Consider the following 23,819-nt stretch of genomic DNA (forward strand, 5'->3'; position numbering starts at 1 on the left):
AAGCTTCATACGATGGTGCTGTAGATGTAGTAGACGTTGACGCTGATCTATCAGCGTGTTGTGTTTTTGACTCATCAGATCATAAGGTGTGACCTTACAATCTTTTATTCACTACGTCGTTATTATTATTATTATTGTTGGCGATTGTTTGATATCTTAATTTTATTTTTAAATTGATATTATTCTTAGTTACTCGAATTCTTGCCATGTTTACACACGTTTTACTTGAAAAAAGTTCGTGTAAACAACAGTACTAAGTAAATATGAAAATAATATTTGCATGCTAAGAATTATTTATTATCGATGATTGAATGATAAACCAAGGAGGGCTCTATATATAAAGAGATTACAAACAACAGTAAGTAAAATCCATTCATAAGATACGGATGATCGAAAATAAACTTAGTATGACAAAACAAGTTATTGATAAGGCTAGTTAGGAGTGGATTCCCAATAAATCTTCGATGGGTCTAGGGTGCGGGCTTATAGGCAGGTGTCATTGGAGCTTGTAGTTGCTTTCAAGCTGACATATCATGCACCAACATGGTACATATCAAGGGATAAACGGGGGGCGAGAAGGACCTCAAGTGGGATTGCTTTGCTGATAGTCACTCCTGCGCTTTCGCTCATATCAATGGGTTCATTCGATGGTTTTTTAAGCACAAATTGTTGTATTAAAGTAGCTAAAGTTATATGCAAAGACCGAAGAGCAAACGGAATAGCAGGGCATACTCTTCTACCACTACCGAAAGGAAGCAATTCATAATTGTTTCCCCTGACATCAACATGTTTATGACTTGTCAAGAATCTTTCTGGCTGAAATTCTTCAGGATCTGACCATTTATTAGGATCATGTTGAATTTTCCAAAGATTAGTCAATAAACGTGTGCCTTTAGGGATTTTGTACCCACCAATAATGCAATCCTCCATGGACTCATGAGGAAGGTTTAGAGGTCCAGGCGGGTATAAACGCAGTGTTTCTTTAACGATTGCATCAAGGTAAACAAGGTTCTTCAAGTCCGACTCCTCTACTTTTCTCTTCCTTCCAACATGCTCATCCAATTCATCTTGGGCAATTTTTAATACTCTTGGGTTGTTGAGCAACAAACATAAAGCCCATGTTAACGTTGCAGACGTTGTGTCCAATCCGGCAGCTAAAAGAGTCTGCAAGTTTGAAGTTAAAACAAATTTCTTGTATTAGGTTTCAAGCAAGATGCTGATAATTTTGTTTTTCGCATAACTTATCTTTGCCACTGAAAACTATTGCAAATATTATAATGAATGTGGAAGAAACTATAAACGATTAACAAACTTTAGTAATAGTAGTCGTATAGCATTGGTGATGTATAAGACGAAATAATGATGAGGAGACAAAAATTAGGCTTACCAAACATGTAGCCTTGATTATGGTATCATGGTCAAAACCACGGAATTCCTCTGGGGAGGCACCTTCAAGAACGGAAATCAGAACATCCATGAAGACTTGGCTTCTTTCATGTTGCTGCTTTTCCTCCGCTCTCACTCTCTTGTGATCCGCTAGCCATCCTGTAACAATTTCGTACATCTCTTCTCCTGTGATCTTCATTTCTTTCTCGTATCCTCCCAGGTCCAAAGGCTTCAGATATGGAATAAAATCAGACACCACAAATGTGCCCAATAACACAAAGAATTTCCTTATCACTTTTTGAAATCGAACCCCTTCTTTGTCATCAGGTGAAAACCTTTTTCCTGAAACAACCCTGACGACAACATTTAATATCAAGTTCTGAAACCATTGTTTCATATCCACCTTTACCATGTCGGAACTTCCATTTTCTTTATTCTTTACCCAAGCGTTATATATATCTTCCATGGATGCTTTAACCTCTGAAGCACGAAGAGGTCCAAGCATCTCCACTCGTCTCTGAGAGAGAACCTCAAGCGTCATGATCTTGCGCACTTGTCGCCAGTAGTCCCCATAAGGAGCTAGAGCCAATATGGCATAGTTATAGCCCATGTGTTCTACTGCCATTGATTTGGGTCGACTTGCAAATACCTTATCATTTGTGGTAAAGCACTCTTTCGCCATCTCAGCGTTACTCACCACCAAAACATTGTGAACACCAAGCTTGATGGTGAAGATGGGGCCATATTTATCAGCCAATCCACCTAAGACCCTGTGAGGTAATTCGGGTCCACCAAGAAGGCGCAGGTGTCCGATTACGGGCCATCGGCCCTTTGCTTGAGGTGGTTCTGTGTTCTTCCCTCTCTTTCCTTTAAATCTTTGCAGCAGGAATTTTAGTAGAAAAGAAAAAACAATTGCTGCGATAGTCGCTGAAAATGAGAGAAACAACTCCATGTTTTCTATGTCCAGAAAGAAATAATATGAAAATGATGATACATAGGTTTCATAATATATAGACGGAACTCCCGGGCTGCAGGTAAACGTGAATATATAAAATATAAATAAATATATATAGATGGCAATGTTGAATGCGTCTAGTCAACAAATTGGGCTTAAGACAATGATAGAGACAATATTTTTTTATTAAAAACTTAATTAAAATGTAGCATCAACATTTACTTAAATAGAACATATATAATTTATGAATGGAATTAAACTGATTTATTAATTGGCGACGTGTCAAGAAATGATAGAATCATGATGTTGAATGTGTTTGAACAAAGAAAAAGTAAAAATAAAAATAAAAAATGGACATATATCTTTGCTAGAGACAGTTTGTTTTATTAAAGTGAATGAAAATGTAACACCAACATTTACTTGAGAAGGGAACATAATTTAGTTTAGGAATGGAATTTACATGATTTATTGGCCTTGTGTCAAAAAATGATAGAATCTTTGAATTGTGGATTTAGATGTATTTTAACCAAATTAACTTTCATCCATTTATCAGCTAAATACGTCAACCACCGAATCTTTTACTTCAATTCTTTTGAATTCCATTGCAATCCATGAACCAAACATGAGTTTAATTTATTCTCTAACTAATAATGTATAAAATGATATATTGATAGTCTCGGTTTGTTTTTTTCTTTTTTTTTTTTTTTTTTTTTTTTTTTTTTTGGAAACAGTAGTTTTAGTATATGAAAAAAGGCATACATTGCAAGAAATGGAAACAGTAGTTTTTGGAAACGAGAGCAACCCCAATACTCAATAAAATTCAAACCCGACAAAACACGTACTCTAAATTACATATCTAAACAATTAACCAGTCAATAATCAAATGTCGAATGACTCCATATGTAATCCAACGTTTTGACCACCTTTAGTCTGAGTATTTTGATGTAAATGAATCTTTGAACTTACACGTGTATGATCTGATGTCTTTTAAATAACAATCAATGGGATTAGGCGTTGAATCAGAAAACCTTGAATCAGAAACTTGAGCATGTTGGACTTCTCGAACTAACGACAGCCTTACAAGTTATTTCTCATTCTCCACCAACTAGAACCATATCAGACCCTATACATGGTACCCTGGCTTGTAAATACCACATACACTGATAAATTTTTAGATGTTCCAGAACCCTTTTATTGCATGTTTAGTTTTATATATAGGTTCGGTAAATAACATGTATTAATTTAATTAGCCTCATCTTTATTTATGATTTCTTCCTAATTTATAAGAGTTTTATAGTTTGTTTAGGACTTTTGTAAAGATATTTTGTATAGCCATTTAGATGTTAATTTTCTATATTCTTACGTATTATTTATCTCCTATATATCTCCTTAATGATTTACAAGTTATATTTCTTTATTTAACTATATATTTTAGACCATTATCGTAATATATTTGATAAAAATGTTGTATTTTATGATATATGATACTTAATATGCTTTGAAATGTTCATTTACAATTAAAATCAGAGTTGTGATGCAAAAGAAGGAGAACGGAGCTGGAACGAACGAAAAATTAGCAAATCCGGAAATATAAATTGAAGGGCCGCTGTGCCCTCCTTTTGATGAACCGCATCCTATATAGAATGTCAGAAAATCTCGAAAAATACCCGTGTCGTTCTATGTATTCGTGTACAACAAGGAATCGATCACCAAGACATGGTGAGATCTCTACCACGTCATGGCGTCACTAAATCTATAAAAATGTGAGATTTCCAACCCTAATTGTGGTTCAGTCTTTGGCAACCTACAGATGTGACTTTTACTTCGCTTTGATGTCCAGAAACCCTTTAGGGGTCGATTTCGAAGCTAGAGATTTGATTGGAGCAAAGATTTGATGATTCAAACGTTATTTGCATCGAGATTTCACTTCGAGTTCTCTTGATGATCGTGTTTCAATATCTTTTGGTGATGTTTTTATGCTTTAATTTACTGAATATGTTGTAAAACTTTTCGCTAGATATAGATCAACCCTTGTTAATATCTTTTGATTTTGTGAGTAGGATTTTGTGAGTTTGGTTAATACTTATGTTCGATTGATCGCTTTACCTTTCATGTTAAAGTTAAGATTTTTACTGTATATTGTTGAGTTATGTGTAGTTAAAATGATCAATCTAAACACATTAACTTAAATCTTAATTAGTTTATGACCATTAAACTTTGAGGACTAGAAATTGATCAAATCCTAGGGTTAAGTGATATTAATCGGTGACTTGACTATGTTAGAGTGTATTAGTTATCCATGTAATGCTTCGATTTGATTGTTATGACCATTAACAAAAAAAATCAGTATATCATATCGTTCACAGATGGAATATATTTAATTAATTATGTGTTCACTAAGTGCATGATCTTTGTGTTAGTTGTTCATTAATTATTAATACTAGCAAATCCGACCAAGATAACAAGTCGCATTAGTTTAGATATTTACTTCATTTTATTAATTGAGTGTTAAAGCAAGTTTAATTTAGTTTAGCCCCCCCCCCCACACACACACACACACATACACACACTTTTTTTACATTACTGGTATTAATTAATCAACATTTGAATTATTTGATCCAAACCATTCACCACTACTACAAAAAGGCAAATAAGACTCGCTTAATATGACCCGGTTTCGGGAAAAACCGGGTTATATTATGCAAAAACCGCGTTTGATAAAGGAGAGTACCATATGACCCGACTTCAAGGAAAAAACCTGGCTCTATAGTATACTTAAAGAACTTAGTTCCTCTTGAAACAACCGGGCCTTTTGGCTGTAGGGTTTTGTGACTTGGTTTTTAGAACACAACCGGGTTCTATCTGAATATAAAGCACGAATTATGTGATTATCATATGACCCGTTTTTTTAAAAATAGAACCGAGACTTATATGATCAAACATTAGGCGTTATATTCCTCTTATATGACCTGATTTTGTATGGTTGAACCGCGTCCTAATCTTCATATATGATCAAACATTAGGCATTATATTCCTCTTATATGTCCTGGTTTTGTTAACAACCGGGTCTTTTAATTGATTTAACCGGGTCCTATAAGCTTTTTTGTAGTAGTGCACGTTCCCTAGTGTTTGACACCCTTTCTTACCATAACTATACTACTATATGATTAGGTTCACTGCCTAGATTGTGTATTAGTTTAGAAGTGATTAATTATGATTTATGAATTTAAAACTAGTGGATAATAAACACATCAAGCTTCTGGTGCCATTGTCGGGGAACAGTTGCGTTTAGTTCGGATTTTTTATTTGTTTATTAATTTCATATATAGTTTAGTTTTTAATTTTTTTAATTTTTTATATTATGTATTTTCCAATTCTCGATGATCTTGATGCTTTTGTTGAGGAAGTGGTAAATGAACTTGAGCTAGAAGGTGAGGGATATGATCCGAAAAAAGTGTTTGGAGGAGCTGGAAAGATTGCCAGTTCAACCTAAAGGAAAGTTATGTCACGTCATGGGAGGAGCCACGTCATCAGAGCGCACCGCGCCCCTCCTCTTGCGCGCCACGCCTTTTCATTTAGGCCATATATAAAGCGTTGCCTCCCCTTCCATTTTTACGTGGAATCCTTTTACTATTCTCTCTTTTTTCTCCGAAAAATTCTCCGTAAAAGCTTGGAAATCTATTTAGTTTCTAATTAAATTATGATTTTGCTTTCCTCTCGTGTCCGGTCAATCCCGAGCCCCCAATGCCACCAACCACAGTCTAAAGTCTAGTAAAGCACGCTTCAAGAGTGAGTTTCACGACACATTTTTCATCTTTTTATCAAATATAAGGGGGGGGGGGGATACATGAATAAATATTTTAATAATTATATCGTCATTATCATTGCCTTATATAAATTTATATTGTATAAAATGTACTTTATATCGTTATTCTGCTAACTCTTAGGATATAATATTATGTCCGGTAGATACTCTGCCCAATCTTTATAAATAATATTATACCTAGTCCTTATATTGGAAAAATCCCTAGGATAAATTAGTACCTATCCGTTATTCACTACTAGAAAAATACCCTTTAATGACACACATTGCGTGTCATAAAAGGGTACATAAAAGGGTACAGATGACACACAAATGCATGTCAAGGAAGGCCCTCTCATGAAGGAATACAGCCCTGTCATGAAGGAAGGCAACACGCTTTTGCGGGTTGTAAACATACGACATGCATTGCGTGTCAAGGAAGGCCCTGTCATAAAGGAAGACGACACACATTTGCATGTCGTAACCTTACGACGTGCGCTAGGACAGGCATTGCGTATCATTAAAGTAGCTGTCATAAATGAAGATGACACACATTTGCATGTCATAAACTTCAGACATTTACGATATGCATATACGACGTTCCTTTGCAATACTCATTTACGCATAATACAAAAATATAGAAACAAATATATACCAAAACAATCAATTTCATTCAATAACATCATGTCAAAAATTGTAATACATTGATATTAAGGGGATCTGATTGTACATTGTTATTAAGAGGTTTTACCTAACTATATAACCTAATACTACATTGCTATTAAGAGGCACCTTCTTGTTTCAGATATCATGTCAAAAAAAAATCCTCCATATCATTGGTTTGCCACCTGGTGTACCGGGATGCTGTCCACCGGGCGTGGATGGCAAGTCATGACTTGAACATTAGATGAAACAAACAAGCTTTTATTAATAACACAATCAAGTTTAGCTACCTGATAGAGTTGTTATATAAATATTTTATTAACTAATTGATCAGATCAACATAAGATATAACAAGTTGACTAGCTATGAAAAATGGTTTGACACTCGACTCAAGAAAGACGACTGCAACAATTATAAACTTCATAACTTCGTAATGTGTTAAATGTGATTATAAATACTATAAAAAATTTAGTTTACCCTTAAATGCTTTTCAAAGTCTAATCTCCATGTCAGCTCTTCAACTCGCTTCTCCAATTTGTCCTTAGCTTCTCTAAGGGCTCCAGTTTCTGTTACAACCTGTGAGAACATATTATAATTTTCAATTGCTATATGTATTCTTATAATTCAAAGTATTTAAGTCAAGTTGTATTATATAATACTTAGATTTTAGAGATAAAAATGCATTCACCAGCTTCAACATTCTTAGTTCTTTCCTTGCTACCATTGATCTCCATAGACATTGAATTGTAAGAGTTGCTTTTTGCTTGTTCTTATACTCATAACATGCATGGGATCTCCTCCATTCAGTCTGCAAATCAATGTAAAAGTCATTTTTTCCCTTGAGTTTCTTTTTGACTTAATCCAGAAAGAATGAGTTTCTTGAAAAGTTAGAGAAAAAGGGTTTATCCATACTTTTTACTTTTTACAAATTCACCCTTGTTTCTAATCATTTTCTTAAATACTTTATAAACATAATTTACCCATAGTACCTGAACTATAATTTACTCATACAGCATATGCGCAAGTCTTGCTGTTTTTTTGATAAAAAAAATAACTTGTCATTTCTTATTTCATACGTATAGAGAAAAAAAGTTTCTAAATTTTTGCATAAAATGGTTACTTACCTCTCTAGTTCTTTTGTGTATTGATTTTGGCCTTTTTAAGGACAATGAATTCTTTATGTGCGAGATATGTTCTTATTTGTCTCTGGATTCTTCTTGTTGCTGTTGCTAGAACTTTAGCTCTCCTTGCATCTAATTATGCCCTCAAAAATGTAAATAAGTTAAAAATATATTATCGTAACCATGTTTTTTTTTAGGAAAGTGAAGTATTCACAAATTGCTACACATGTTGACTTCTCATCAGATCTGCATACATAAAATAGGAACATACTAATTAGAGTTTTAACAAATTCAGAACATGCTGTCAACTTGGGAAACCAATTTTCAGTAATTTACATAAGGATTTGTCAGTCTGCAAATAGTATGATAGAAATTGACCTTGTACATAAGCAACTTCTACCTTCGTAAATCATCAATGTTTGATCATTTATTGGTTAATCAAATGGCATATGCATAAAAAGTTACAATCCTGAGTGAAAACACACAAGGGTGGGAAAAAGTGACTGAGAAAAATTCATATAAATTATAATTCAATAAACTTTGTTTATTAAGAAAGGACTATTGAATACATTTCAGACAAATTATATGAGAAAAATTCAGCAATAATGTAATAAATACCTTATAATATTTAAATTTACTGAGTATAAATTATTTATGTTTATAAAAAAAACTTTGGGTAAGGTTTTTTATTAGAGATGTCACAAAAAGATAATTGTTAGGTAAATTTAGTGGAAAACAGATGTACGCAAATTCATCACAACATTGTATTATATAGAAGTACATGCATATATATATATATATATATATATATATATATATATATATATATATATATATATATATAGGAGTAGGATTAAATGAGAATACCTAAAAGGTTGAGAACGCGAGAACATATCTGGACCATCTAATTCTTAAGATGTGTGGCTATAATTAATTGTTATTTTTCTAATTATTAATACATTTAAATTTTAAATTTTAAATTAAAGAAAATTATAAAGGCTATTAAGGTAAATAAGCATTACCCTAACTTGGTAAACTCCTATAATTACTCTGTGTTACTCTATTTTGTTGACCTAATCTCAAAGAACATTCAATCGACATCATCATCTCACCGCCTCATCTCATAGAACGTATCAGAAGCCGACCAAGAACATAGAGTCGGAGGAGGCCATAAAATCAGCGAAAGAGCACTCATACAACTCGATTTTAGTTTATTAGTTTTCATTGGGGATTCTAGACCAGCGAATCGATTTCAATTTGGAAGGTATGGTCTCGATTTTGCTTGAATGTTGCTGTGAAGATAAAGGCTGATGATGGAGGCTATTTCAATGGTCGTTTCCTGGTTATGAAGGGTGAAGGTTGTCGGCATGTCATGATGATAATGACGGGTACGCTTGGGGCTTCCTTTATCTTTCCTTTATCTTTCATTTATTCATAATCGATTCATTGATATCTCACGTTTCTTCGATACAACACCATACCTTCTGTTTTCTCTTCACGTGATTGCTTCCATTTTAACAAGTCTCAAATTCAATTTCTTTTTGATCTCCATCTCTTTCACTTTAAAGCCCTAACTGTTGGAACTACTCAACCTTTAGATGTCATTTTTCTCATCATCTTTTTAACAGGTGCATATAGAGGAATGAAAAAGAAGAGCTTATGATGAATTGCAACAATTTTATTGTAGAGGTTGGCTCAGGTGGGATCCTGTCCCAGAACATACACGTTTTTTTGGCCGGGAGGCACTTCAATCAGAGACAAAACAAGGTAATTTTACTTTTGACTCCTTTTTTTACTAACATCTGTTTAGGCACATGGTTTAATGTCTTATTAGCTCAAGCAATCTGACTTGCAAGTTTTTTGTGTTAAATTGAAATCTATCTATCCAATTATTATTGTCCAAAATTTGGACAACAAGGGTATTGTTGTCCAAAAATTGTAATCTCCTTTTGTAATTCTGATTATCAGTTGATCATGTTTTCATTAAATCTGTGCTTGCAAATAACCTGTGAGTATGGATGAATTTTTTGTGCAATCTGATAGCAGGCCAACCTTCCTCATGGGAAATTCTTTGAATTTTTCTGTTACGTTTGAATGCTCGATAAAGGTAAACAATATGGTCAATATCCAATGCTTTATTGCTAATAGAGAGATGCGAGATAAAGTTTTGAACTGACTATGAAGGTTCTGAGAGTTCTTCCATATGGGTTTTGTGGAGGTCCTTTGGATTTTTTGAGAAGATGAAAGGTGAAGAATTTGAGCTAGAGGATAATGAAAAATTGTATTATGTTATATATTTTTTAGATGTATGCTATATTATATTTTGATGAATTCATTTATGTTAGAATGTGTATTTATTTATGAATAGCAGTGTATTCATTTGTGAATAGCAGTGCATTCATGTGTGAATGAATATATATTTATGATTAGAGGTATTCATATATTCATTTCTGAATAACAGGGTACTTATTTGTTAATAGCAGTGTATTCATTTGTGAATAACAGTGTAATCATGTGTTAATTAGTGTATTTATTTATGATTAGATGTATTTTTTATGAAGAAATGATAATTTTTACACTCTTTTTATTTTCAGTTGATTGAAAAAAGGAATTGGATTACTTGTAAATTGATGTGTATTCATTTGTGATTGGAGTAGTATCAGGTTTTTTGAAAAAAAAATCATTTATGAATACAAATGTATTAATTTGGGGTTCGATTTCTATTCATTTTTTTGACCGCTAAAAAAACATGAAATAGGAGAAAAAAATTGATTTTTTTAAGAAAAAAATAATTCTTTTTTCAGTTTTTATATTTCATTAATAAGAAAAATAAAAAGTCGAATATTTATTTATTTTTTGGTAACTGATCCTAAATTTAAGGGAATTTGATTGAATTTTATTTTATTTTAATTTAATTAAAATATATAATTACTAACATGCCCTTATATATTGATTGGTCCAAAATTGTTCTCGCGTTCTCAACATTTTAAATGTTCTCATTTGATCATTCCCATATATATATATATATATATATATATATATATATATATATATATATATATATATATATATATATATATATATATATACACACACACACCTCTTTGTCAACAAGCATAAAAAACTATTCTCTCTGCCTACTCGCAAACACCGGACAAAATAACAACAGAAAAGTAAGAAAAACAAAAATTGCACAGATTAATCAAATTGTTCCTAGTTTATCCTTACAGATGCAGAAGCTAATATAGCCAAAGCTTCATTAACTTTATAGAGTTGCTCTTGTTTTTTCCCCTTCTTGTGCTTCTAAGGCTGTTATATTGATCATCTCCTCTTATAATCATGTCACATCTTTCTCATTTTCGACATATTCCTTCTTCTTGGCTTGCTCCTCTTCTTCTTCTTCTTCTTGTAATAGCAATTACATATTACGATTCTTTGTGGGCCACTTATCTTTTAACTATACTCAATAGACCAACCAACCATTAAAACTATTTGTGCCAAATGCCCTGCAACATAAAAAATAATAATATAGAATACAAAGTTATAAACAAAAAATAATTAAATCGTTATTCAGCTAACTCTTAGGATATAATATATTGTATATAAATATACTTTATATCGTTATTCAGCTAAATCTTAGGATATAATATTATGTCCGTAGATACTCTGCCCAATCTTCATAAATAATATTATACCTAGTCGTTATACTGGCAAAATCCCTAGGATAAATTAGTAACTATCCGTTATTTTGGCCAAAACCTGTCGGATAATAAAATACCTAGTCATTACTCTGGGGTAATATATAGACCTGACCTAATTTAAGGAAATATAATTAAATATATAATCATTATGCTAAGCCATTTCTGTAGGGTAACATGGTACCTAATATTGGCCAAAGTAATACCATTATATCGAATCGTTATTCTCGGATACCAGTAATAGATTATGCAGTCTCCGCGACCGAATTAAATGTATAATAGTAGTGTGTTAGTCCATCCATCTTTTATAATCGTTATATCGCCACTCCACCAGTTTTGCATTGCTAAGAATATCTACTTTAAATATAATTATATATTAATAATAATTACAAAACCATTAAGATTTTGATGTCTTCATAAGTATACTGTTATATAGGTTAAGATTAGGCAGTATCTATTAACCTATACGGAGTATGGAAGTTCACTCCCAATCTCCCTACCCTATAGATAAGAATACGCTTCTTTCCATAAAATACACTCCTAAAGAATGAATACACGAATAATACATATAAGGAATAAGAATTTCAGAAGGCATAGTACTTATAAATAATAGAATTTTCAAGGAATCAAAATACTTTTACAAATTAACAAAGTTATAAACAAAAAATATTTTCAAAGTATAAAATACAAAACGTGTGAACTCACCAACATTACATTGACGTTTTCAAAACCATATGTATTCCTAGGAAACCGCGAGATGGAGGATTGCACCTCTAAAAGCAGCAGTTGATTGACGAAGCTACTGTACACTTATTATCGTTATAGTTATGCTAATATACTAAACCACCATTTGTATTAGAAATTAAAGTATTTCCAAAATATCCCGATGCAATATTTTTATCCATAATGGAAGTGATATTTATGTTTTATATATATTTTTTTGTATTGTTCAATGTATGTTCAACATCTGTGATTCAACATCATAACGTTGCACAGTTCGGCGTTTCCGCCGTCGGCCGAGGGTGTGACACATACAAATAAATGTGGGGTAAACAGTCGACATGGAGCAATACTGAGGAGTGTATTGTGCTTTCAATGCTACATAAGGGATGAAAATACGAGAGACTAGACGAGAGCCTAATCAACTTCTGATTGTTTGATTATTTTTAGTGAGAAATGAAACTGCTAGCTTTGCTAACTCGTGACATGGCTTACCATTCCATGGTTTTTCCCGACATTTGAAAGTCACGACGTGCCAATTCTCATTGTGCGTTGTGACAAAGATTTTCTCGCGATTGAAGTTCTAAATTTTGATTCGACACCACGCATGTTGTGGTGTATTACTTGCCACGACGTGGAAATGCCCTATACAATGTATTATTTTCAAGATTGGAAGATTAGTTTTCCGCCTCATATTTATTTCCCAAGAGTCCACAAATTTCAGCAAGTATGTTCAGTTCCAGAAGTATTCCAGTAGACAAATTCAAGCTTAGTATTGTTAAGGAACCCATGACAGCCAATTCAGTCTCGCGACTACATACCAAGGCAAGTTCGTTCCTTTTCTCCTTCTTTAGTTTTATATGCTTTAACTGTTATTTGTACAATGAGGGTATTGTATAATTTATGTGTGGGGTAAGGATTGAATATAAGGAAAAATAACATGTTAGATTGAAATAAAAATGAAAATACTGGATTAAAAAAAAGATAAATATATAGACTTGAAAAATGGTCTAATTTTGAAAAATCTAGTATATTTACAATGTTTATTGTGTTAGAACTAAGTTTGCTATGTTGTGTAGGATAATTTGATGCTAATTTAAAGGTTTTGTTTAGCCAGTATATTAAAATATATTTTTTCCTTCTCAGTTTTAGTGAAATCATGAGACAAAAACGCAAACTTGTGTAGTTTGAGGGACATAAAAAGTTTTGCATATCCAGGGAAATTTAAATAGTCTTTTCACATTTGACTAATATCTTTAACCAATAAAGGTTGAGGTTGAATTTTAAAGCTTAAGTATTTGGTTTTCCTTTAGGTTTTTAGTTGAGTGAAAAAAGTGAGTTGTCAAACAAAGAAAAAAAAAGGTAAAAAAAAGTTGTGAAAAAGAACAAAAAAAAAGAGAAAAAATTGGAAATAATTTATTTATCAAAAGTTTGTGAGTGAATAAAAGCTATCAAAGTTTTAATATCATAAAGAAAGTGAAGAAATAAGGCAAATTGTCAAAAGTCAAAGCCTTATCAGTCAAATTGTAATTTTTATTTCTAGGTTATTTTACCATATGTATGCTTGAGTTAATTAATAAAAATACCTTGAGGTTAAGGAAATGTTTTAAGGATGTATTCAGAGGGATGCATAAATGAACGTTATTCAAAATAAGTGGGGACGTTTATGAGGATTGTTAGTATTTAGGATTAGGAAAGTATTTAGGAATTAGACACAAATATATGCATTGAGGCGAGACATAATTGGCAAATTCAAATTGGCTTAATCTATGTGATGTTGGTGACCAAAGTTTTGATATGGCATAATAACAATCTAGTTTGCTTGAGGAAAAGAAAAAGATAAATGCGGGGTATTTTGATAAGAATGTTATATTTTAACATATATGATACTTAATATGCGTTGAAATGTTCAATCATAGTTTAAATTAGAGTTGGGATGCAAAAAGAGGAGAACGGAGCTGAAATGGATGAAAAATCGGCAAATATGGAAAAAAAAAGTTGATGTCGTGCCACACCCTCCTATAGGTGAACCGTGTCCTAAGTAAAATATCAGAAAATGTCGAAAAAATCCTCATGTTCGTCTATATCTTTTTGTGCAACAAAGAAACTGATCACCACGTCGTGGTGAGATCTCTACCACATTGTGGCGCCGTTATATCTATAACTACGAGATTTCCTTCCCTAATCGTGGTGCAGCCTTTGGCAGCCTATAGCTACCTATTTTACTTCGTTTTGTCGTACATAAACCATTTAGGGGTCAATTTTGAAGCTACAGATTCGATTGGAGCCATGATTTGAAGATTCAAGAGCAATTTGCATCAAGATTTCACTTCGGGTTGCTTGATGATCGTATCTTGCAATATTTTGGTGAAGTTTTTCTACTTTAGTTTACAGAATATGCTGTAAAAACCTTTACTTTGTCTAGATGTAGATGAGCCCTCGTTAATATGTTTTGATTTCGTTAGTAGGATTATGTGAGTTTTGTTAATTGTTGTGTTCGATTGATCGTTTTACCTTTCATATTAAAGTTATAATTTTTATTGCCTATTACTGAGTCTTATAATTTTTATTGCCTATTACTGAGTTGTCTGTAGTTAAGAGGACCATTACATTAACTTGAATCTTAACTAATTTATGACCATTAAACTATTAGGACTAGAGATTTCTCTAATCCTAGGGGTAGGTGATATTAATCAGTGACTTGATTGTGTTAGAGAGTATTAGTTATCATTGCTATGCTTCGATTGCTTTTCATGACCATTAAAAAAAAATAACTAGATAAAATCATTCGTATTTCGAATATATTTAATTAGTTATGTCTTCACTAATTGCGTGATCTTTATTTTAGTTGTTTATTAACTATTAGTAATTGGAAATCCCACCAAGATAACTAGTCATATTACAATTCGGTAATCAACTTAATATGTACCCGGTTGGTGCATGATAAGTCTGCCTCAAATCATCTACGAGCCCTGCTGCCACCGACCATGCGCCCACACTCTAGTCTTATTGAAGAATGATTCCAAGACAATCCCGAAAAATCAGAAATACTATCTTATCAAGAGCTTGTTAATTACTCATACTACTTTGTTTTGGATTTTCCTTAATTCATGCAATGGTTTCTAGTTACTTCCGCTTGATTGCTCCATTGTTTACATTTTAAGCATCAATAATAATAGAGAGTCTTAGCGTGAAAATATTCTCACCTTCTCAAAACTTACAGTTGTTTAATTACACGAATATTGCGGTATTAGAGCTAGGTTGCACGCCTAATATTTGCTTTATATCAGTTTTAAAATGGTACAAGTCAGCACTACTATATATTACCATGGCTTAGCCTCCAATCCCAATTTTAAAATGGTACAAGTCAACACTACTATATATTAAAGATCTTCAACAATCACTCAAACACTCACAAAACTCAATGAATACGGAGGAAGGCGATTATAGGGTTTTCTCTAGGCAAGGAGGCCAGCCCTAGGAGTTAAGTCCTGTAAATAGGGTGCAATACCCGAAAATTAGGGTTTTCCTTTCGAGTGCCAACTCGTCGAGTTAAGGCTCCTCAACTCGTCAAGTAGGTCCTCCAATCTACACGGCTAGAAAGCTTTCTACTCATCGAGTTGGAGCCTCCCAACTCGTCGAGTTCCTTCTAATATTTTAAAATAATTAGAATTAATTGATACCTGGACCAAGCATTAAAAATCTCCCCCACTTGAACTAGACTTCGTCCTCAAAGTCTGCTGATGCGAAAAGGTCCGGATAATGCTCCCTCATCTCCTCCTCCGGTTCCCAAGTCCATTCGGAGCCTCTTCGGTACTGCCATTGCACCTTAACCAACCTCACTTCCTTGTTCTGCAGGGCTTTCGTTTTCTGGTCTAAAATCGCTATTGGTTTCTCCACGTAGTTCAAGCTGGGACACGTGGATGGTGTTGTGGATCTGGCTAAGCTCGACCGGTAGATCCAAATGGTAAGCCACTTTGCCCACCCGAGCAGAAATCCTAAACAGATCAATAAATCGGGGCCCTAACTTGCCCCTCTTCCGAAACCTAATGACACCCTTCCATTGTGACACTTTCAGCAAAACGAAGTCTCCACTTGGAACTCAAGATCCGAGCGACGTCGGTCAGCATAACTCTTCTGATGGTTCTGCGCGACTCGTAGCCTGTTGCGCACTTGCTGGATAAGCTCGGTAGTCTTAAGCACCGCCTCGGTGCTTCCCATGACTCGGTGCCCAACCTCACCCCAACAAACTGGGGTCCTACACCTCCGGCCATACAACATATCAAAAGGGGGTCGGTCGATACTAGCATGATAACTATTGTTATATGAAAACTCTGCTAGTTGGAGGTATGTATCCCATCTCCCTCCGAAATCTAATACGTATGCCCGTAGCATATCCTTGAGCGTCTGGATCGTTCGCTCGGTCTGGCCGTCTGTCTGGGGGTGGTACGCAGTGCTGAAGTGTAACTGTGTGCCCAGTTCCACGTGGAACTTCCTTCAGAATTTGGAGGTGAATTGAACATCACGGTCCGAGACCTCCGATGCTGGCACTCCGTGCCTGAACACCACCTCTCGTACATAGATATCTGCTAATTTCTCAGCAGAAATACTCTCGGGGATCAGAATAAAATGGGCACCCTTCGTCAATCTGTCCACAATGACCCAATTGGAGTCCACTCCCCTCTCCGTCCTCGGTAACTTCGTGATGAAGTCCATGGTGATCTCTACCCATTTCCACATGGGAATGGGTAGCGGCTGAACCTTCCTGTGGGGCCTCTGGTGTTCGTCCTTGACCTTCCAGCAGGTCAAGCACCGCTACAAAAACCATGTGATCTCCTGTTTCATGCAGGGCCACCAATAACTCAACCTCAGATCTCTGTACATCTTCATGGCCCCCGGATGAATCGATAACTTGGACTTGTGCGCCTCCTCCAAGATCTTTTGCCTCATTCCCTAGATACCGGTACCCACACCCGGCCACACTGTATCGAAAGACCTCGACCATCCCGAACAAACAAGGGAATCTGACCCCAAATTCACTCTATCTTCCAGTTCGCTTTCTTCAAACCCTCCACCTGAGCCTCCTTGATCATATCCAACAAGGGGGAAATCACCGTCGTCCTTAAAATGATATCTCCAATCGGAGTACTCGCCGCCTTGCGACTTAAGGCATCGGCCACCACATTGGCCTTCTCTGGGTGGTACAAAATCTCATAATCATAATCTTTCAGTACATCCAACTACCTTCTCTGCCGCATGTTAAGGTTCTGCTGATCCATCAAATACTTCCAAATTTTGTGGTCAGTAAAGATGGTGCACCAAAATCCGTATAGCTAATGCCTCCAGATTTTGAGGGCAAACACCATTGCCCCCAGTTCTAGGTCGTGAGTGGGGTAGTTTGCCTCATGAGGCTTTAGCTACCTCGAGGTGTATGCACTCACATGCCCCCTCTCCTTCAAAACAACATCTAAACCTGTAATAGACGCATCACAATACATCACCAAGTCATCCAACCCCTCGGGTAGTGCTAAAATCGGGGCCTCACATAGTCTCTGTCTCAAAGTCTCAAAAGTCGACTGCTGATCTGGGCCACACCGAAATGTCACATTCTTTTGGTCAAGTGAGTCAAAGGTACCGCAACCTTGGAGAAATCATGAATAAATCTCTGGTAATACCCCGCTAGGCCCAAGAAGCTACGGATCTCCGATGCATTCTTTGGTACTTCCATCGCATCACTGCCTCAATCTTGGCTGGATCAACCATAATACCGTCTTGGTTGATGATGTAGCCCAAAAATTGCACCTTATGCAACCAGAAATCACACTTTGAGAACTTGGCAAAAATTGCACCTCATGCACCCGGTACCAAATCAATACGAAACTCTACCTGCCTCTCCGGAGGCACCCCTGGCAACTCCTCAGGAAAGACATCTCGAAAATCCCATACAACCGGTACACTGCCCAAATCTATTGTGGACTCAACCCTCGTATATGAGTTGTATGCCAAAAATCCCGAACAACCCTGATGGAGAAGTTTCCTAGCCCTAGCAGCTGAACAGAGGGTTGGCCCCTGCGAGGCCCTCTCTCCCATTGCCCCCCAACCAGTCCATTCTGATGATCACCTTCAGCCCTCGCAACGGTATCGGAACCAGATCGACACAGAACCTCTCCCCAAACACATTCAGGACATAGTCTTGATATACCCTCGCAACACTCACGGTGCGGACATCCGTAATCTCAACCTCAAGCGGGGAATCAAAAGTCGCCGAATCATTACAAAACTTCTTTGTAAGAGCAAGAGATACGAATGATCGGGTAGCTCCCGAATCGAAAAGAACATGAGCCGACATACCATTAACCAAAAAGGTCCACTATATAAGAGTACATACATACATAAGCATAACAAATTAAGATCGAGCGGGAAAATAAATTACGTACTAGCCACGACGTCTGGCGCTGCTTGAGCCTCCTCTATGGTCAACAGAAATGCGCGGCTCTTCACCGTAGGAGCATCCGCTTTAGCAAGATGGCCATCAGTGATCCTCAATGTGGCGGGCGCAGGCGTCACCATCGCTCCTCCTCCTCCTTGCAACCTCGGACAATCGATATTTTTATGGCTGGTCTGGTTGCATTGGAAACAAATCAAGCCCTTCTTACAGCAGTCCCTGATCACGTGGCCTGGATGACTACAAGTATAACATACCGGGCCCATCACCCGGTAAACTACACTTTGTGATCTCCCATATTTGGCACACTGGCCACGGCCCTGCTGGCCCCTACCAGAAGAAGCAGAGGTATTAGGCTTTTTAGCCTGACCTACAGTTGTATGAGCCTGATCTGGCTTCCGCTTGGTGCAGAACTCCAACTCCATCTCCCGCTACCGGGCCTTCTCCACCATCTCATTCAGGGTTTTGCACCCTGAAAAGCTGACGAACTCACGGCTATCATGCCTCAGCATGGAATGATACCTTGACCTCCTCATATCCTCATCCGCAGCATACTACGGGATCAATAGTACTTGTTCCCGAAACTTGGCGGTGATCTCCGCCAAAGTCTCGGTAGTCTGCTGTAGCTCCTGAAACTCCCTTACAAACCGTTGCACCTGAATAGATGGTGCAACTCCAAGTTAAAACACCTGATAAACTCCTCCCATGACATCTCAGCCACTCCAGTTGATCCAACCTGGTGGGTCACCTCCTCCCACCAGTCTACGATTTATTTTTTGATTATCCATGTCTACGATTCCATATTGACATTTGTATATTTCTCTTTTGGTTTTTTCCTTTATTATATGTTAATTTGGAAATGAGTTTTTAATAAAATGATTGACTTGGTTTTGTTTTCAAGCAGTATGGATATAAATCAGATTATTGTAGTTTCAGTGAAGATCTTTTCATCTCATTCCTTGATGGCATCTCATAAATTGCTTTTTCACGTGGAGGTCATCTACTAAGGGTTCTACTAATTCGATTCAAACAAATTATGCTAATTACATGTGCCCAGGTAGATAGATACTTTTTACTTTTTACTAGTTATTGTCTTCATCTTAGTTTGGTTAATTCTTGTTGATGATTTGCTTATTTTTGTTATGATTGTTTAAGTAGAATGATACTGTGGCAAGTAGTCCGGGAGTTATGTTTGATAGTGTTTTAAAGACAAGCTGTGAGATAATTGAATATGGATGGACTAAAGATCGGGCTCCTGTGGATACATTTATCATGGGATTAGCTACAAGCATTCGTGAACACAATGATTATGAGGAAAAGGTTTGGTTTTTATGTATTGTGTCTTCAAAGTTGTATATATTGGACATTGGAATAGCAGCATTATGTGTAATTGTTACCACTTGTATGTATTACTTCAGGATGCTAAAGATAAGAAGGTTGTTCCTACCATACAGCTGAATGTCATCCGCTTGCTTGCAGATCTAAATGTACAAGTTAATAAAACTGAAGTGATTGACACAATATTGCCATTATTCATTGAAAAACTAGAGGAAGGTGATGCTTCAACACCTGACTTGTTGCGCCTCAGGGTATGATTCCTTGATATGGTAATGATTATGCTAAACCAATTTCAAGGTTATTATAAAAAATTTCAAGTTTTATATGTGTTTATATGATTCTTGAAATTGTTGATATGATTGTTCATACACTTATGAGTTTTGGTAGATCATATGAATTATTTGCAAATTGTTTGTTAGTTAATTCTTGATCTAAATGTTTTTTTTAAAGGAGTCCATAATTTGTCCTCAAGTTATGGATTACCAAAAATCATTTCTTTTAAAGATCCATTAAAAACTCATAGGTTACATAATTGAAGAGTCTTTCTCATAAATAGTTTTATGGACTCCATAACTTGTCCTCAAGTTATGGATGTTCAAGAGTCTCTTCATTAAAGTTTTTTAAAACCTTAATTAAACTCATAAGTTATGAAAATCCAAAAGATTTTTGAATTGTTCAAAACTTGCCCTCAAGTTTTGGAATTTGTAAAGTCTCATACACACTTTCATTCCAAACCCTAGAGTTTTAAAAGTTAAAATTCAACCGTTATACTTTATAGTATTATAAGTTAATAATATATATATGTATAAGAGAAAGTCAGTCTTACCATTAGTAGGCCTCATTCACGAAGCCGGTCTATAAGGGGGGTATAAGGTTGTTGCCTATAAAATGACAGCTTAATGGGTGTCCACTCTCACCCACCGCTTCCTTGACTGGTGGAGGGTCGTTAGCTGAACGGGTAGGACAAAGACTATAATTCTCATTATAAGTATAATGATAAATATAAAGTAACTACACATTTTATAAATTCCCAATCTCAGTTAATTTAGGAAAATGTGAATTTGGTGCTAACCCATGAAATTACACTTTGTACCTTACCAAGTCGTTGGTGGAGCGTGTGTGGGTAACCGACACACTAACATGGACTAGTAAGAGTGGCAAAGGGTGACTTAATGTTTATCATAGATCGGTGGAGCGTGTGTGGGTAACCGACACATCGATTAGGTGATAAAATTAAGGGTACCAAGTTAATTTACATGCTTATTCACACCTTGTTTGTGGTCCTCGGCATCCCAGTGACAAACTTGAGAGGGCACAATCAAGATTTAAACATGCCATTGAAAAGTTCAATGAATCTCAAAAGATCTAGGAGTTTCAAATCCAATTGAAACCTAATAATTTGTTTTTCATGGTGGAAATTGGTGAATCGTCATTCGCCTACCTTCAAATATTTTGTAGCTTGGATTACGACATCCCTCTTCCAAGTTATAAAATATTGTGTTGGGTCCTAGCCTTAATATTTCATATTGGGTGTTCTATTAAGGACTTAAATCAACTAACTTGAATTTCTCCCATTGTAGATGTCTGGTTCAGATAACTATGATCTTCCCAAATCTCTTGGAACAAGCTTTCCTAATGAAGATGATTTCTCACGATTGGATCATGGAAATCATACTTCTCTTCCTCCACATCCTCCAATTATTCTCCCTGACCCACAAGCTCGAAGACTTGAAAAGTTCAAGATCACTCAAGCCCTACTCGCAATGAAACATAAAGATGGAAGACCTGTGTGTACTCATGTCTTAGAGATGAAGTCACACATTGACAGGTTGAGAATGTTGGGTGTCGTTATCCCAAGGAAGTTGGCTATTGACTGGGTTCTTCAGTCACTTCCTGAGTCATATAGTGAGTTCATTAAGGACTACTATGTGACAGATCACGACATGACCCTTATTGATCTTTCTTATTTGCTTGTTGCTGCTGAATCAGAAATGTTTTGGCGCACTGGAAAAGTAAATTTGTGTGGAAGGTCCATTTCTCAAACTTCCATGGACATTGAAAATGGTAACATTGGAAGTCCAGATGAGCTTTCTCTTCCCAATGGAAAGGGATCGGCCTTGGTCAACTCGGTTGACCAAAAGGTAAAGGCAAAGGCTAAGTCTGTTATAGTCCCATGTACCATTCCCAAAGAGTCTATATGTTTTTATTGTCAAGAGAAGGGGAATTGGTTGCGAAGCTACCCTAACTACCTGAAAGATATGAGAGAAAGAAGAATCAAAAAGTTTGACTCTAGATCAGGTAAGTCCATTTTCTAACTCTGTTAAGTTCCTAATTGTTGATTCTTAATACATGATGTGACTAGGTTGAATTTTGATGTTTGGCAGGATCATCCAAAAGGAAGGAAGCTTAAAAGAAGAGTATGCGGAATCTGATCGTGGAGATGGATTTCAATCGCATGGTTCGAAGATCGGATTTTTGAGCTACTACTTAGGGGTTATGATATATTGCTAGGAAATATGTAATATCATAGTTTTCATTCAAAGTTGCATTGTAAGGAAAAGTTTTTTCCGCATTTTATAAATAAATAAAATTTGTTTTATTTTATTATATCTCCTTGCAATGACATTTATGAAAAGTTGATGTTTGTATGTTTCTAGCAATATTGGAAATATGAATTTGATTCTTTCTTTTATGGCAGTGTCTAAATTTACCCAATAAGGAAAGATTCTCATCATCCAAGTTTTAATTGGGCTGAAACTTGGAATCATGCAAGTTGTATTGTATGATGAATGAGAATTTTAATCTTTGGAAAATTAAGACTAATTCTTTGTTCACAAGTATATGTGAGTCAAGTGAAGGACAAAGGGATTGGGTACACTTGGTTGCACGCTGGTCAGGTCCTCCACAAGGAACGATAAGGCTATTCATCATGATTTACTAAAATTTAGTAAATATGGTTACACTTACAAGTTTAAGTGTAATTCTGAAACATTGGAAAAGTTTCAGTGAATGGCAGGACAGATAAGAAGAATCAAATTAGGCAGAAAGATAAAAGTTACTCGAATCTGAAAAGATGGGAGAGTACTTTAGTATCATGTTTTATGATCATCTTAATGATTATGAAACCATATCACAATTCAGCCTCTAAGGACATCTTAGTGCATTCTTATGACTAAGAAGAGGAGTCATGAATTGTTGAAGTGGTTAAATCAAGAAGATGAGTCATACTTCGTTCCCAAACAATTCTCAGAGTCATGCTCCAAGATTGTAACTTGAGTGATGCATCTTAAAGAAGGTTTATAACAATTGTCAAATGTAAGAGTAAAATTTTTTCTACTCTTGTATATTTAAAATTGGTAAGTTGTGATGTTTTGGATAAAGCAAAGACCAACTAAGGCTAATTGTGTGAAGTGTTTGTATTGATAAGAATCCGCACTATCTCTTGAATATTTGTTTGTCAAGGAATGGTTCTTGGCAAGAGAGTCTTATATGTCAAGAGGACAGTGGGAGTATAAAAGGTCCTGAAAGAGTTTCAAGAACTGATCAAGAATAAAACCTGTAGTTTATCTCTAGCGCACGACTTGAGGTTTGTAACCTATCGTGTTGAGATATTCTTATTTCTGTGCCCATTCCAGTTGAAGTTGACTATGCATCTGAGTTCTACAAGTTCTCAATCATTTTCATAACAGCC

At 35.5% G+C, this 23,819-nt stretch overlaps 1 protein-coding gene across 1 annotated transcript; it reads right to left on the reverse strand.

The window, feature by feature from the left end:
- Positions 1-284: 284 nt before the first annotated feature.
- LOC145108443 (flavonoid-6-hydroxylase-like) lies at positions 285-2,344 on the reverse strand. The gene is made up of 2 exons (XM_079045471.1): positions 1,388-2,344; positions 285-1,164 (listed from the first exon to the last, which is right to left on the reverse strand). The coding sequence occupies exons 1-2, from the start codon at positions 2,336-2,338 to the stop codon at positions 532-534; spliced, it is 1,584 nt and encodes a 527-aa protein (XP_078901597.1). The 5' UTR covers positions 2,339-2,344; the 3' UTR covers positions 285-531.
- Positions 2,345-23,819: the final 21,475 nt, after the last annotated feature.

Source organism: Lactuca virosa, chromosome 4, assembly GCF_052849685.1.
Source record: "Lactuca virosa cultivar CGN04683 chromosome 4, Lactuca_virosa_CGN04683_v6, whole genome shotgun sequence".
NCBI classification, from domain to species: Eukaryota; Viridiplantae; Streptophyta; class Magnoliopsida; order Asterales; family Asteraceae; genus Lactuca; species Lactuca virosa.

What these genes read in the sequence shown, in the direction of transcription:
- LOC145108443 (XM_079045471.1), bottom strand. Translation starts at nt 2,338, where the DNA reads ATGGAGTTGTTTCTCTCATTTTCAGCGACTATCGCAGCAATTGTTTTT. An exon ending in TAATCAAGGCTACATGTTTG is followed by an intron (nt 1,165 to 1,387) that starts GTAAGCCTAATT and finishes TCAAACTTGCAG; the next exon opens with ACTCTTTTAGCTGCCGGATT.